Source organism: Sinocyclocheilus anshuiensis, unplaced genomic scaffold (genome assembly GCF_001515605.1).
Source record: "Sinocyclocheilus anshuiensis isolate Anshui unplaced genomic scaffold, SAMN03320099.WGS_v1.1 scaffold1091, whole genome shotgun sequence".
NCBI classification, from domain to species: domain Eukaryota; kingdom Metazoa; phylum Chordata; class Actinopteri; order Cypriniformes; family Cyprinidae; genus Sinocyclocheilus; species Sinocyclocheilus anshuiensis.
In genome coordinates this window covers 262,571-279,231 of record NW_015544196.1, presented here as the reverse complement: position 1 = coordinate 279,231, position 16,661 = coordinate 262,571, and the positions used below count along the sequence as shown (strand labels likewise).

General features: G+C 40.9%; 1 protein-coding gene across 2 annotated transcripts in view; it reads right to left on the bottom strand.

Annotated features, from left to right (window-relative positions):
* The window catches only part of LOC107696729 (ras and Rab interactor 3-like), a 23,092-nt gene that overhangs the window by 3,009 nt on the left and 3,422 nt on the right, over positions 1-16,661 (bottom strand). For both annotated transcript variants that reach the window (XM_016497209.1, XM_016497210.1), the window contains 9 exons: positions 9,958-10,074; positions 9,456-9,558; positions 9,035-9,107; positions 8,852-8,943; positions 7,829-8,199; positions 5,041-5,545; positions 1,976-2,281; positions 1,758-1,889; positions 930-1,096 (listed from right to left, as the gene is read on the bottom strand). In XM_016497209.1, coding sequence (XP_016352695.1) covers positions 930-1,096; positions 1,758-1,889; positions 1,976-2,281; positions 5,041-5,545; positions 7,829-8,199; positions 8,852-8,943; positions 9,035-9,107; positions 9,456-9,558; positions 9,958-10,074 — 1,866 coding nt within the window. The remainder of the gene's footprint in view (positions 1-929; positions 1,097-1,757; positions 1,890-1,975; positions 2,282-5,040; positions 5,546-7,828; positions 8,200-8,851; positions 8,944-9,034; positions 9,108-9,455; positions 9,559-9,957; positions 10,075-16,661) is intronic.

Here is a 16,661-nt window from a genome sequence, read left to right as displayed (position 1 = left end):
CTCTCGCTCTCTCTCTCTCTCTCGCTTGCTCGCTCTCTCTCTCTCTCTCGCGCTCTCTCTCTCTCTCTCGCTGTCTCGCTCTCTCTCGCGCTCTCTCTCTCTCTCTCTCGCTCGCGCACACACACACACACACACACGATGCGCAAAACTCCGCATTTGAACAGTCATTAGCAAATACTTAAACTAATACAACACAGCAGAGTGCGGCGCGGGACAACACTTGATGGGCGAGTGCGGGCGGGTAGAGGCTCGTGTGTGCGGGATGCGGGAAAATAAGGGTGTACTCACACTGAGCAATCTTAATCGTGCCCGAGTGCGTTTGACCCCCAAATCCCGGTTCGTTGGACTAGTGTGATTGCTCCGTGCCACGGTTCGTTTAGCCGTCCCTGGCTCGGTTGGAAGAGGTGGGCCAGAGCACGGTTCAGTTGGAACCGTTAGGGTTCACATACATTTTACGCATGTAGTGTCGGAGCGCTGAACTTCTGATACGTGCAGCATGATTGCGTGAACATTTCTGAGCGGCAAAAGCGATAGATCTGTAAAGCAATATATTGCGAGAGGGCCGTGTGTCACCGTGTCCCAAACGACTCAAAATAATAAACCACAAAGTTAACAAAACGATGCACTCCACTGTGCTGAGCGAGAGCGCTTCTCTGCTGTCTTCACGTGCTATTGGAAACTTACCATTTCCCACTTATGAAGTCGTGAGTGCTTCATGTGAGCGCTGCTGCAGTCTTAGGTCCACCCCATATGCTCTCATTGGTTGAGTCGCGTGATGACGCTCATCCCAAGCCAGTACTGATCAACATCCCTCCATCCCCCCGCGATAATAACGCGTTAACTTGCCCAGCCCTAATATATATATATATATATAAATGTGTGTGTGTGTGTCTGTATATGAAAAAATATATGCAGTCTATAGTTTCAACCTGTTTCAGCTGATTGTCTTTCTGGGTCTTGGCTTCTTGCCCCCGCCTCCTGCTCCACTCCCTCAAGTACTCTTGAGCTTCATTGGTCAGACTGCAGGTGGGCGTGGCCCCAGGCTTGCTCTGGATCAGATATAGGCTGGCATACACACTCGTCAAATAGTATCCACCTACAAACAAAAACCCATAAAAACTCCTCAGTTCAGGGACATCAACAATGAAAACTTGTAAAGAAAATCTAAATTCATAAAGAGAGCACATAACTAGTTTTAAAGTGTAGGTAGATCAACTGGATTACATAATTCATAAGACTTTATGGAAGTGTGTTCGCTGCTGGGTTTCCATGGTAACAGCAACTTTTGATTACTGTCGCTCTGTTCAGGTAGTGTAGTTCTTCACTGGGAATATGGCTACTGAAGCTGATGAAGATAAATGATAAATGATGTGGAAATCACACCCACTTGCAGCTCGGAGCTCATTGTAGGTCTGTCTTGAAAGTTTTGTGTTTTATTGTAAAAATCATGAGTTTCATGATCTTTAGAGCTGGTTCATTTTTAAATGAAACCATTTTGATTGACATTTCCCTGTAATTAATGCAAATTTGCATATTTATAATTGCCTTTGAATATCCCTTTGATTCTGTCCCTCCCAGTCCGGGATTCTGTGAAGGATGCATGCAGTACCTGTTATCTAACAAATTATCTTACGGTTATCTTACACGGGAGCATAAAAGTGCCGTCTGCTGATTGGATCCGTTAGAAGTGAGTCTAACAAACGTGGATTTTAAACAGAGTCTGTATGTGTTTATTTTTGAGGCGAGTTCTTTTTTACCTTCTCCTGTCAGCCATGACGGCTCAAGCAGCTCCATCATGTACTCCGTCTCCAGCAGCAGTTGCGGGATATTACATTGAACTAGCACATAGGACAGCGCTGGTAGGAAGTCCTCAGACCCCACGTCCTGATCTGAAAATTAAAAAAACAGTGATTTACCAGTGAAACAGCGAAAGTTGCCCTAAAGATGACAAACCAGTATCTAAATCTTTGCTCACCAGGTTGTGTTCCCATGGCTTTGTAAACGCTCTTGCACACCTGCAGCAGAAGCAGCACCTTGTCAATGGGCGAATGGCTGCGCTGCATCAGTGTGAGCTTTGCCTTCGCTCTGTCCATGCCGCGAATGTCCAGGACGCCGACTCGTACAGCCAGGCGCTCCAGCGCCCCCTCCTGGTAGGCCAGCAAGCTGTCTGTGATCTTCTGTAAGGAGCCATCCTTAGTGTGGAGGGAAACGAGCATCTGCTGCAGCTGAACCTTCAACGGCTTCAACACGCAGCCAAACAGAGCCTTCTCCAGGGCAAGATCTGTGGGTCACATGACAGGAAATATGCATCTTTTATTGTTGGTAAAGCACATGGTGTTATTTAAAGCTGTAAAGTTGCTAAATTGTCCCTGTGAAATACTGTGGGTGGATATTTCTGAATGATAACAGTCTCTTTCTGGTCTCTTTGTGTGCCATTTACAGTGTTTGCTGGCTTTGTATGGCCTTGTCAGGGATTGAAATATTGGATGCAACTTTTAATAGACAAGGTTAGTGATTTTAAATGAATTTCACACAAAATATTGTCGCTATACTTTAGAAATAGTCTGTATCTTAATGTTTATTGTGGTGCAAGGCCTTGGGCTGTAGACTAACATTGTAAATGCATTACTGTGCATGCAAATTTTTCTGTCAATGCTGCCGATAGAGCATATCTTTTATTGAACCCAGAATATTTCTTCATATATTCATTTCTAATTTAATAATGCTTTGATCAACCAAAATGAATACTTACGTCTTACACTGATTTTGCAGAAAATGAGAAGATATGGCACAGATTGCATACTGGCCTACTCATGTTTGCCTAAAGCTATTTGGAACGTGCACATTTTTCCTGTAGCTCTATTTAAACACGGTTATGTCCTTGGTAGTGAACACAAAGGCACACAGCCACTGAGCAGCTTGACGAAAATAAATAAGCTCTGTTCAATAGCAAATTAATATTTGTACAGCAGAAGAAAGAGCCAGACACATTATAGCAAACAAGAAAATCTGTGCACTGAGCAAAATCTCCTCCCCATCCCTCCTTCTATATCTTCTCTCTCTCCACACGCTTCCTGAAGTATGCGTGGGAATGTGCTATGTGCTAATGATAAATGCAAAGTGGAAAATGCGAATGCCTCCACCAACATCTGAAACAGCATCCATCTCCGGGGATGTGGCCGGCTTTTAAATTTCTTGCTTTGATTTGGGGGAGATATCTCATAATCAGCTCATAATCCCAGCTATGCAGGCTTATAAAGGATTGGATTTTCTTATTTGACTGACGTAATTGTTCTGCAGTATACAAATAGAGCTACAGTAACTTTAGCTTGTGTCTTAAGCTCTGCTGTGCTGCCAGAAGTTAGCATGCTGCATTAACGGTAACAAATTTTCCTACAGAAACTCTGCAAGGAACATTTTAGTACATCATAGAATGGGAGTCATCATCTCACACCAAAACTATGTTACAGCTGTGCTAATAAAAGCTACATGTAACATTGCAATTCAAACATTAATGCTATTTTCCAGAAATTAATTATTTCAAAGGATTCTAGGAAACCTATCACATCTTTTATCCACTCCAGTGGTTTAAAAGTTTTTAAAACCTACTGATTGGTTTCCATGATGCAATTCATAGTGTTGAGTCATTTACTTCCTGTAAAAGCCTTAGTGGTGTTTGCCAAGTCAAGCATCACAATTAATATTGCTCATGATTAGGGTTAATGATCTGAACAAACTCCTAGTGCATCCTAGTGTATTAAACTTAACTTAATTAAAATTAACTTAACTGCACCATTTGTGCTGTGAACAGAACTCGAATGATGCATCATGCGTCTTGTTGATTGTTTACTTTCATGAACAATCAGACCTTCAGTTTCCACCTGACAGACATTAAAATGAGCAAATACTCATTTAAAGACATCAAAAAGACATTAAAAGAGGGACTTGAGACAAATTTAAAGAAGAGACTATCATAGGGATGGCCATCTACAAACCGCTCAGAACATCCAGGCAACTTTCTAGCAATGTCCTGCCAAATTACTCACATTTTCTTTAATTAGAAGTAAACAGGTCTATTTTCACTAATATTCTATTCTATATTACTGGTTAAAATTGGGGGTGGTATGGCCTAGTGCAGGGGTTCTCAACTCTGGCCCTCAGGGTCCACTTTCCTGCAGAGTTTAGCTCCAACCCTAATCAAACACACCTGAACAATCTAATAAATGTCTTCAGAATTACTAGAAAGTTTACTAGAATTACTAGAAGAGTTTGATAAAGGTTGGAGGTAAACTCTGCAGGAAAGTAGTCCTTGAGGGCCAGAATTGAGAACCCCTGGCCTAGTGGTTGCTGGTCTGGTAACCAAAAACTTTTTACACTCACCCCCCCTAAACTTCACTCCCACCCCGGTCACGGCACCAATGTAATCCCAGGCATGGGAGGCGGGTGCTAACAATGATGTTAAAGACTGTAGCCTATAGCGGTCTTTACACTCATCCCCTTAAACCTCACTCCCATCTGGGTCACGGCACCAATGTAACCCCTCTGGTCCTAACCGCCTTCCTCCAAGCAGGACTCGAACCTAGGTCACCAGGACTCGAACCCAGGTTGCCGACATAGGAGGCAGGCGCACTAACAAGGACGTTAAAGGCCGCAGTCTATAGCCATCTTTACACTCACCCCCCTAATCCTCACTCCCATCCGGGTCACGGCACCAATGTAATCACTCCGGTCCTAAACACCTTTCTCTGAGAGGGACTCGAACCCAGGTCGCCGGCATGGGAGGCAGGCATGCTAACAAGGACGCTACAGACCACAGCGTCTAGCGTCAGTCGCTGGTGCGCCTCTTGAAATCAGGGGAGTGAGGTTTACTTGCGCAGGTCTTACCAGATGCCTCTGTTACACAAGATATACATTTTAAAACTTCACTGGAAATTTAACTCATAACCTTGGCATTGTTAGCATCTGCTCTACTGTTTGAGCTACAGGAAGTAATGCATCAACACTGGGTCACTGATTAAAACTCAAGTGATGCCTCCTTACCTTTCTCGTTCTCAGGCACCAGTGTCTCAATTGGAGGTTCTATTTCTCCTGCTTCCAGAAGGAGACTTTTGGCTTGGGACAGAAATCTTCTCATCCCCTGAAGCAGCTCCACAGCAGAACTATGCTTTGAGGCCTCCATCTCCTGCCTCTGCTTCTCTAAAAAGTCCTGCACCAGCGACCCAAATGTGGAGCGCTTGTCGCACGAGAGTTCGTCCACCAATCTGGCAACTCGGCGCTCAGGAGCGAACACGCAAACAAAGGCGGCAGTCATGCGGCGCAGAGTCGATGTGGGGTTTGCTGAGGGAAAACGGGTACCACGTGCGGCAGGCGGCCATTGGTGGGCGAGGTCCGCCTGGGCTTCCTCCTCCTCCAGACTGCTGAAGGAACTATTGCTGTCCAGTTCAGCAAGGGAAGGGGCTCGAGTCCTTTCCAAAGCCAGACACACCTCACCATCTTCAGTATCTTTGTTGAAGTCAGTGTTGCCTTGCTGGGGTAAGGAATTACTCTAGAGAACCACACGATGTGGAGGGGGGTAAGGTAAAAAAACAATGTTATTTTTAGAACTTGGCACAAGGGAAACAGTTTCAAACACACATCACGATCATGACCTTCCAGAACCACAAGTGCAGTGTAGGCACAGTATGTGGAATTTCATTGAATTGTTTGTAGGAGGCAGTTAACCAGTAACGGTTATATTTGTGCAAACCTCTTTCCACCCGCGCTAATTACAGCACAGTTGCACGGGGACTCTGATTTAATCCAGTGGTTTTCAATCCTGGTCCTGGAGACCCATCACTCTTATTTAACACACCTATTTATGATCATCAGCTAGTTCGAAAGGAGCTCCATAAACTTAACGGCGTGTGTCAGATAAAAGAGAGCAGTGTGTCCTCAGGACCATGACTGAAAACCACAGATTTAGCCAAATAGGATGTGTTGCTGTGTTGCATTTTGTTGGTCCCAAAACAATGTTACTGTAAAACAAAGACACTCTAAACCCTTTCCATATGCATAACTATTAACTATCCCTAATATGAGAGTGAAATGAGGGTTGATCAGAATTTTGCTCAACCCCATATCCCAGGGGAAGCCAACCCTACACCTGGAGGGCTACCACACTACAGAGGTTAGCGCCAACCCTAATCAAACACACCCTAAAAAAGGTGTTCGGAATCACTTGAAAGCAACAAGTGTTTTTGAGGAGAGTTGGAACTGAAGTCTGCAGAAAGGTGTCCCTCCAGGAACTGGGTTGGCTACCCCTGCCATATACCACTCAAAGCCTAATAGTCCAATCCTGCTGCTAGAGGGCTACTTCCCACTTTCCAGAGTTTAGCTCCAACACACCTGCCCGAAAGGTTCTGAAGACCTTGATTAGCCCGTTCAAGTGCGTTTAATCAGGACTAGAACAAATTCTGTTGAAAGGTGGCCCTCCAAGAGCAGGATTGGATACCCTCTGGACTAACCTCCTCTCCTCCCTATACCGTGTTTAAAAATCATATCACCGTTATTGAAAAAAATTATATCGCGATACATATTGATATTGAATTATTGTCCAGCCCTACCTGAAATCTTATTTGAATGATCAGACTTCCAGCACCAACAAGAACACTGATCCAGAAATGCACTGATCCTAGCAAACATAGTCTTAACCCCAAGCCTACCCCCACTTTAACCATTAACTAGCCCTAAAAACAGAGATAAATAATAGGTTGCTAATGTTGTTTAAGACCCTAATCCAGGTGTGTGTAATCCTGGGAGGGCCAAGGGCAGGATTAAAGATTCTAGAGCTAAAGTCCTAAACACACTGCACGATTTTCGGCTGTCCTAGACGAAAGATTGGCATTGTGAAACAATCGTGACGATTTCTGTGATCGTGGCTCCTAATCGGTGGTCCTGTGTCGTACAGTGAGAGAGATTCAAAGACGGCTGTTTTCACGGCCTTGTGACCAAAGATAGCCTGCGATATAGCATGATCATTGCACAGTGTGTTTGCTGGTATGATCCACGTTTACTGACCAGCCAATAAAAATGCGACATGAAATCAACGCGGCATGGTGCTAAAACAGAACTGCTTACCTCAAGCTCTTATCCCTTCCTCTTTCGCCGCTTCCACTTTTTTCAGCACACATAAAAATACAACTGCTAAAGTGTGATTTATCATGCTCTTTTTGTTTACCACTAGCGCATGCTGATGACGTTTTCTTCTTCTATAGAAACGTGCGTCGTATTATACGAGTTAATTGGTGTCATCGTACAATCTACACACTCGTAGCCAAGTTTATTAGATCCATGTCGCACAGTGATCTTGCAGGATTGCTAAAATTGTGCAGTGTGTTTTGGGCTTAAGGAGAGTTTAGCTCTAGCTCTAATTATAGCTAGACACCCTGTCCAGCTAATCAAGGTCTTCAAGAGCAGTGCTTCTCAAACCTGTCCTGGGCACCCCAGCCACTGCACATTTTGTATGTCTCCCTCAAAGGTCACACCCAAGTCTTGCAGACTCTACTAATGAGCTGATGAGTTGAATCGGGTGTGTTAAATGAGGGAGACATACAAATATTCAGTGGTTGGGGGCCCCCAGGACAGGTTTGAGAAGCACTAGAAACTTCCCGGCAGGTGTACTGGAGCAAAACTAGAAAATGGACCTCTAAGACAAAGGGTTGGACAACTATGTCCGAATCCCAGCATTGAGCCACAGTAACCCTTATCGTTGTCCCAAGACCAACAAGGATGTTGAAAGGGAAACATGACTCACTCTGTATTTCAGTCAGCCAAGGGTACATAAACTTACAGGTGGTATCGGTCCCAACATCTGTTCATCTTCCTCTCCTGAAGTGGGAGTAAGTGCCGGGGTCCTCCTGAGCACACTTAACCCTCCCGTTCGTCTCGGGCCGCCCTGGTTGGAATTCTGTCCATGTGTCTCCCCTTGGGTTAGGTCCGATTCTCCACCCGACAAGCTGAGAGAGGTTTCATTGGACACACGGACCCTGAGGCTGCGTTTAAAGCGGTGGCGTTTGTGTGAGGCAGTTCTGCTGGGTTGGGGAGGCTGAAGGAACAGGGGGTTTACAAAACATGGGCTGATCAATCTGAATGTCCGGTGGGGCGTTGAGGGCGGAGGGGGGCCGTTAGGAAGGCCAGGAGATGTCTGAGAGCTCCAGAACTCTGAAAAAGCCATGGAAGATTGCAAAGAGTGGAATTGAGAAAGAAAAGACAGTATTTCAGAGCATTTGTGACATATTCTAGTACCTATCGAAACTAAAGCCTTCAATGTATCATGAAAACATAACATTTTGCATTTTGCAATATCTGTTTTGTGAAACATGACCTGCCCTGTTTTGGTATGGTAATAAGGATGCTATTTGGCATGCAAGTCGGAATTGCTTAGGCATGTGGTATTTGTTAGTTGGTAACTAAAAGTAAGGGTAAGGTGTTGGGAAAGTTTGCCAAATGTTGTCAAGTCACTCTTGCTCCCAGTACCAAACAATTATCCCTGAGTTTGAGCAGTACATTTCAGCACTATATTAGCAGTACATTTCAACAGATTTTGTGATGCTGTCAAAAAGAAACACTAACTTTGCAAAGAGGTTGTTATTGGAGGATGGATGGGAAAATTAAAAACTATAGAGGACAAAACTGCACACCCCCAGGTGGGCATAAGCACAGGAAAGCGCTGCAGCTGGTTGCAAGAGGGTGTTAAGAATGCTAAGTGGGTGTTTACATATAAGTGTTAAAGGTACATCAGAAAAAATGGCTAGTTTAGTTTAAAAGGTCAGAAAGAGGGGTGGAAATGGTCATGATAAACATGCATTCTTACCTAAACCCAAATGCGAAATGCTTTCCAGCTGGGTGTGTGTTGTGGCCTGTATAATTGCATCTGGGAGCTCAAGTGGGAAAGGCAATACATCTCTGTTGAACACATACATAAAGAGCAGAAATGACATTATACATGAATTTAATTTACATGAATCATTTTCCTATAATGTTTGATGTGTGTTACCTGCTGATGGTGTAAAATGCCACTAGTCTGCAGAGATCAGGGAAGCTCAGGACAGAACTTTCAAGAGAAAATGCTAAACAGTGTAAAAGAAGATGCAAAAATGTAAGATAGAAAATTGCTACCAGGCATAAAACCTTTTTTTTTGGATAGTGAAATTGTGCAAGCTTGTCTTATTGGGGAGTAGTAAATAAAATGCATGTCAGGTAGACATGCATAGACAAAATAATCTCTTATATTGCAAGTTAAAATACCAGTTGTTTAGGATTTTAATTAGTCTATAATGTGCTTAATAATAATAGAAGCTCCGCAGCACAATACAACAACAAATAAACAGTATGGGGGACCAAAGGATTGTTTGTCAGGTTTAGGGGATAGAAAATACCATTAGCTCAGTTTAAAAGCTGTGACATGTTGAACTCACTGGAGTCTTCCTCACGGATGGGATACTGTGACACTCCTCCCTCCTGCAGTCGCACACACAAAACCTTCCTGTGGGAGGCGCTACACTTACACACCAGAAACGTCTGTGGACAAAGAGGGGAGATACAGCATTCATTAACTCTCATTAGATGACGTTGTACATATGTTAAATTATTATACTGCATATAACAATACAGTTGATATATAATGGAATAAAACAAAGATATTGAGATGTCAGCATCAAGTACAAGAAAATAAACTTTAAAATAAAATGACTATATATGAAGGTAATGCAGCAGGCTGTCTCTAGTTCAGTGTGTTTATCTGAAGTGTAATTAGTTGATTAGTTGCAAATTACACCCATCATACTGGACATTGTTATGCAGTCAAAGGTTATACAGAGGTGCATCACTGCATGATTACTGTAATTATGACTTTTGGTTGTGAATAACAGTGATTAAACATGATGATTTGATTGTAAGAGGCTGTTGGGATTCCCTCACCCCAACTATCTCTCGTTGCAGGATCTGGTGGGCGGAGTCAGGGTTGATTGACAGCTGCAACCATATGGAGTGTGTGAGGAGAAGACGATCCAAAACACTCAAACTCCTCGCGTCCATCTATAACACAGGAGACAGGTCAACAAACGCAAAAACTTCACGGAAAGACCTTCATTCACAAAATTCTGTTTATTAAACATATTGGCTCTATTTTTGGCAAAAAAGAAAAATCGAAAATGTATTGTTGGCTATTGCCACAAATATACCGGTGCTACCTAAGACTGGTTTTGTGGTCCAGGGTCACATATTTAACATCAGAAGTAACTGTAGTTAAATTACAGAAAAATTAAGAGTAATCCAATTACTTTTTCAAGGGAAAAGTGATTAAATGACAGTACTTAATTGCTCAGTAATGCATTACACCCAACGCTGTTTATAACACTAATGCAAATGTGCTCTGCAGTTCTCTCTGCACAGTTTAACACTTTTTACCCGCAGAGAAACTGTGGAAAAACTCTGCAGGTTCTGTCTGGGCACTACATGAAACACGCAGACAATGAGCCGTGCAGTAGTCACTGCTTCAAACGCTCGCTCTCTCTATATCTCGTTGCGATGACACTGTGTGGGCAGCCCGAGAGGATGCTTATGCATAACAGCAGATGGTTGTCATGGCAACAGATGCCTACACGTCCAACCAGGCAGTCCCACTCATCCACAGACACCTACTCACCCCAAACACGCTCGCGCACAAGACAGACTGTGCTTAAATCGGCGAGGAACTGTTGGCAAAGTGGAGAGGATGTTTTTTAATTCCTGCTCCTCTTGCCCTTTCCCTCTCTAGCGGTGTCAGAGAGCTCTCCGGCACAATGAGAGCTCTTTGCGATATTTTTATCTCGTTTTTGAAGCCCACGTCCCCTCCTCAAACACCATCTGACAGGTAGATTCAGCTGCCGTCGGAGTTTTATTCACTTCACAATGAAGAAAGGCCAGCGATGGCATAAAAGTAACCATGTAACAGTGTGCAACTGCTGAAACTGTGAGGTTTAGGTTTAGTAATATGATCTGCTTCGGTAAATGTCACGAGCACAATCTACATACATTGGCTTTGCAGCTTCCAAAAGCAGAAATGTGCATGTAATTGTATTCGTTCATCAAGCGTCTCAATACAGAGAGCTTTGCTAAGCACACACACACACACACACACACACACACACAGAGTTTGAAAGTGTTACATTAACAAATTCAGTGTGTTGGTTTTCTTTATTCTGTCATTCTCAGAAAATGGTGCTATTTGTGCCTGAAACTGTCAGGAATTAATTAGCACATCAAATCATCATATCAGCTTGACTAGAAGACTGATAGTATCACAGTAAATTAATTAATTAATTAACATGTGTACCATTTATCTTTTAAAACTGGCTTTGTGCTTTAATTGAGCTCTATTACAATGAAAATGCACTGGGCTTGAATGTTCCGGCAAAAAAAAAAAAAATCTGACGGCCAAGCAAATATCACTGCATCATAATTTACAGTCCAAATTCTTGTTCTTTGTGCCAAGAAAAACATTTTTTTTACAGTCAAATATTTATTTATTAATATTTATTACAAAATTATGAAGCAGCACAACTGTTTTCAACATTGATAATAATCAGAAATGTTTCTTGAGCAGTAAATCAGCATATTAGAATGATTTCTGAAGATCATGTGACACTGAAGACTGGAGGAATGATGCTGAAAATTCAGCTTTGATCACAGAAATAAATTACATTCTACAATATATTCAAATAGTAAGCAGCTTTTTAAAATTCTAATAATATTTAACTGTTTTTATTGTATTTTTGATCAAATGAATGCAGCCTTGGTGAGCAGAAGAGTTTTCTTTCACAAACACACTGAGTGAGTCATAAACCTTGACATTTCCATCCAGCTTCCAGCTTTTTTTCTTCCCACAAAATAATAAAATAAAATAAATTAATTCATTTTAAAAAATTAATTCGGTTAATTAATTTCTGTTTCACAAAAGCTTCTTTGTGGCGAAAGAAGGTTCTTCAGATTATAAAAAGCTAAGAAAGAGATGGTTCTTTAAAGAACCTTTCACTGAATGGTTCTTCTATGGCATGGCTGTGAAGAACCTTTAAGCACCTTTATTTTTAAGAGTGTACAATAAATCACATTCTCCTCTGGCTAGACGCAGCCTTGCCTGGAAATTGTGAGGAAAGCGGTTCAACGGTGTGAACGGTATCCGAATAAACCAGACGCTCCATTCAGCAGCACAATGCCAGCTATTATATCTCAGTCCTGCTTTGTTTATTCCATGTGTACGTTGTAGACCTCTAACACCCATCTGAGGTTTGTGGAGAGGGTTTATTACATAAACATCACATCACCGGCCCGGATGACTTTACCACCCACAAACGCAAGCACTAACCCACTGCAAGAGAATCTGAGAGCGAGTGCCATCAGCACACAAAACTGATGGGTCAGTAACCTCCGTACCGCAAACCCTAACCAGATAACACCCGAGGAGAGACAGATGATGTCCGATTGCAGCGTAGGCCTCCTTATATAAAGCCCCGAGCAGCCTACACACAGTTATGCAATTAAGCGTCACACAGGGAGAAACACAGGAAGAGAAGCAGAGAAAGAATAGGAGATGAGGGAGGTGAGTTCGATTTCAGCAGCAGGAGTCGCTTTCTCCTCTTGAAGAACCTTTTTTTTTCTTGATGCTATTTTCGAGTCTGAGTTCAGGAAGATTATAATTACGAATCAAGGAAGTTTTGAATGAGCACATAAAAAGGCAGTTTTAAGATTCACTGGCTTTTGAATACGCAGAGGGTTTTTTATTGCTCACCGTCTGACCGACACTGTTGAGATATCTACGGCGAATGCATGTGAGATTACCGGGGTTCTTAGGAGAAATATTAAATAGATCTGAATTTTTCACGAGTTTATAATAATTATATGCAAAAACTCATTATTAAGTGCATTAAATAGAATAATTGTTGATTTACTACAAAACAGTAGCTGTTTTCAAAGGAATAGTTCACCCAAAAATGAAAATTTGCTGGAAATGTACTCATCCTCAGGTCATCCAAGATGTAGATGAGATTGATTCTTCATCAGATTTGGAGAAATGTAGCATTGCATCACTTGCTCATCAATGAATGCTCTGCAGTGAATGGGTGCCGTCAGAATGAGAGTCCAAACAGCTGATAAAAACATCACAATAATCCACAAGTAACCCACACCACTCCAGTCCATCAGTTAATGCCTTGTGAAGTGAAAAGCTGTGTGTTTTTAAGAAAATTCAAACAGTTGCTTCTGGCTAAAATACGAGTCCTCTATCCATATTTTTTTCTCCAGTTAAAAATTGTCTCGTCTGAATCAGGAGAGAAATCTGCACAGATCAAGCATTGTTCAAAAGCAAAACCAGTCCAAAACTGTTCTAAACGAACATTTGAGAGGAGTTTGATGTGAGAGGACAACAGTGGATGGACTTTTTCCACTGGAGGAAGCGTTATTATGGATTATGGACACGTATTTTGGCCAGAAGCAATGGTTTAAATTTAAAAACTATTTAATGATGGATTTGTTTCTTACAAACATGCAACTTTTGTCTTCTCAAGGCATTAACTGATGGACTGGAGTGGTGTGGATTACTTGTGGATTATTGTGATGTTTTTATCAGCTGTTTGGACTCTCATTCTGACGGCACCCATTCACTGCAGAGCATCCATTGATGAGACACTGATGCAATGCTACATTTCTCCAAATCTGATGAAGAAACAAACTCATCTACATCTTGGATGGCATCAGGGTGAGTAAAAGATTTTTATTTTATTATTATTATTTTTGTAACTGTCTCTTTAAAGAAGTTTGACTGTAAATGAGATTTCAGAGTTACAGCAAAATGAAAAATTCTGAGAACAGCTCAGATTGAGTTTTTGGAATCCAATGAAATTAATACATTCTTCAAATTAAGTATCCAAGGCCACTGGGGAAAAAAACATGAAACGAGCGGGCTGTGGAGCAGGTGGTCATTTCGGCTGCTCTGCACAGATGAAGAACTGAACCTCAGTGACATGAGGACAGTCTGTCAAAGAGACTGCTGCTCTTCTGCAAGACAGCTCTCAACATTTCCAGTAACAAGCACAGAGATGGAGAGAAAGAGAGGATGAGGACTTGGAGAGACTCAGAGAGGTGGTTTCATGAAGCAGAAGCGTGTGGGAGACCAAACACGAGTCGCAGCAAAAGCTTGCTGAGAAACATCTCCAGGGACAGAAACGAGAGAGAGAGAGAGAGAGAGAGAGAGAGAGAGAGAGATTGGAGAAAGTGAGGAGAGATGGAGGGAGAGAGACAGGAAGCCCTGCAGAGGAGGAGAGTGCTGCATCTTCAGCTGGAAAATGAGCAGCAGCAGCTGTCAGAATAATGGAGCTCAGACGGAGAAAGTTTCAGATGAGATCCAGCCACCTATGATGGTGGCGGGGAAGAGTTTGAGAAGGAAATGTGGAGCATGCAGAACACAGACGTCACACTGAATCACTCCACAATCTCATTTGCCACCAGAAAAGTGTTGTCCGTAAAAACAATGCATATTAGTAATATATATATGTATATATATATACTCATACCACTGCTAATATTAAGGAAATAGTTAATTTAATCTGAATTATGATATGTCTTACATGTTACAAATAATATGTTGCTTAATCTTATATATAATATAAATATATATTATATACAGTATATAATACATAATTTTATGTGTGTGTGACTTTCTGCAAAGCTTTTAACAATGCATATTGCAAAAAACACTTTACAGTTAAATTTGATTTTACAAATACATTTTGTAATGCAAATGTATAAAATATAAATATATAACAGACTCATGCTACTGCTAGAATTACAGTTCATTTAATTTGAATTCAATTAATTTTAACTTCAGCTAAATTACATTTATACATATAAGTCAGTCTGGTAGAATTTAAGTTTATTAATTTTAAGTTTTCAACCAAGCTGATTATACTTAAAAAAAACATTTAAGGCAGCAACTGAACTTAAGTTTTTAAATTGAAACAGTTTCTGATAAAAAAAGGAAATAGTTATTTAAAGGGGTCATATGATGCTGCTAAAAAGAACATTATTTTGTGTATTTGGTATAATGCAATGTGTTTATGCGGTTTAAGGTTAAAAACACATTATTTTCCACATACTGTACATTACTGTTTCTCCTCAAATTACGCCTTCTTTCTTTACGTGAACATTTGGGTGGCATTATGCTAATATTTCCACGTAGTGACGTAGATATGTGGGGGCGCATTAGAACGAGCCGTTTTAGGTAGGCGTGACTCTTAACTTTTATAAAGAATATCTCTTTGGATTTGAGACTTTAGTCTTTGCAACTTTACAGATCTTCTTTATGCACCAAGAGCTTGTAACACTCCAAAGAGAAAGGAAAAATTTAAATCGCATCATATGACCCCTTTAATTTAATCTGAATTCAGTTAATTTTACTTCAGTCAGCTCAATTAAATGTTCTTTTGAAATGTTCATTAAATTCATTTCAGCAACTTTAAATGAACGTAAACTCAATAATTTAAAGGGATAGTTCACCCCCTAAAAATAAAACTGTCATCATTTACTCACCTTCATGTTGTTCCAAATCCATTTGACTTCATTTCTTCTAAAAGAAATGTTTTGAAATATTTTGAAAAAAGTTTAGGTGTTTCTTATCAATACAGTGAAAGTCAAATGGGTCCAAAGTTGTTAGGGTGAACTATCCCTTCAATATAATTCATCTCACCTCAACTTAACTGAATTAAACTCATCTCATTCAATCTGATTCAGTTGTTAGAGACTACTATTAACCGTTAAAATCTGTCAATGTTCGCATGTCATTTGAGTGAAACGTGTCTGAATGAGACTGTCATTATTAGCGCAGCGATGCTGTCATACTCTGTTTAAGCGGCTGATGAATGATGACACACCACAGCCGTGGCGGATTGAGCTTGTGTCTAAAACAGGCCTAAAGTGACGGATAAGATGAGGTGGGATGTGTGAAATCAGGGGTCCTAATGCCAGCTGCCCACTGAGGAGCCCGAATATAAAGCTAACCTTTATTAAACAGGATGACGGAAGTGACAGAAGAGAAACGGAGTTTACAGTCAGACGCACGCAAACAAACACGACACACAGATGAAGGGCTATGAAAATGACCGTGATTATGACGAAGACCCAGTCATTTGAGTATATTGAGTATCACGTGTTTTCTCAAGAGAAAAATACCTCAGTCTTTCTCACGTGTGTCTCACAGAGATTCAGAGGAAATCTCAACCCTAACAAGACTACATTATGCAATTAAACAATCAGAGAGATCAATATGAACTCAAACATGAACTTAAATTCAGTTAAATCTCAAAACATACAAGCTCTGAGCAATAACTTTGCAGTTCCTTGAAATGTTTTAGTAACGTTAATGAAAAACAATAAACAACACATTTTATTTACACATCTCTTGGCACTAAAAGGCATGAAACACCTTTTAATTTACAAATAAAAAATATATAATATTTGTAAAAAAAAATTAAAAAATAATAATATAAAACAAAATAAATATAATAATATATGACAAAATATTTATTTATTTTGTTATATTTATTATACTAAATTTTTTATTTATATTTAAATTTATATTAAGCAGGATATCA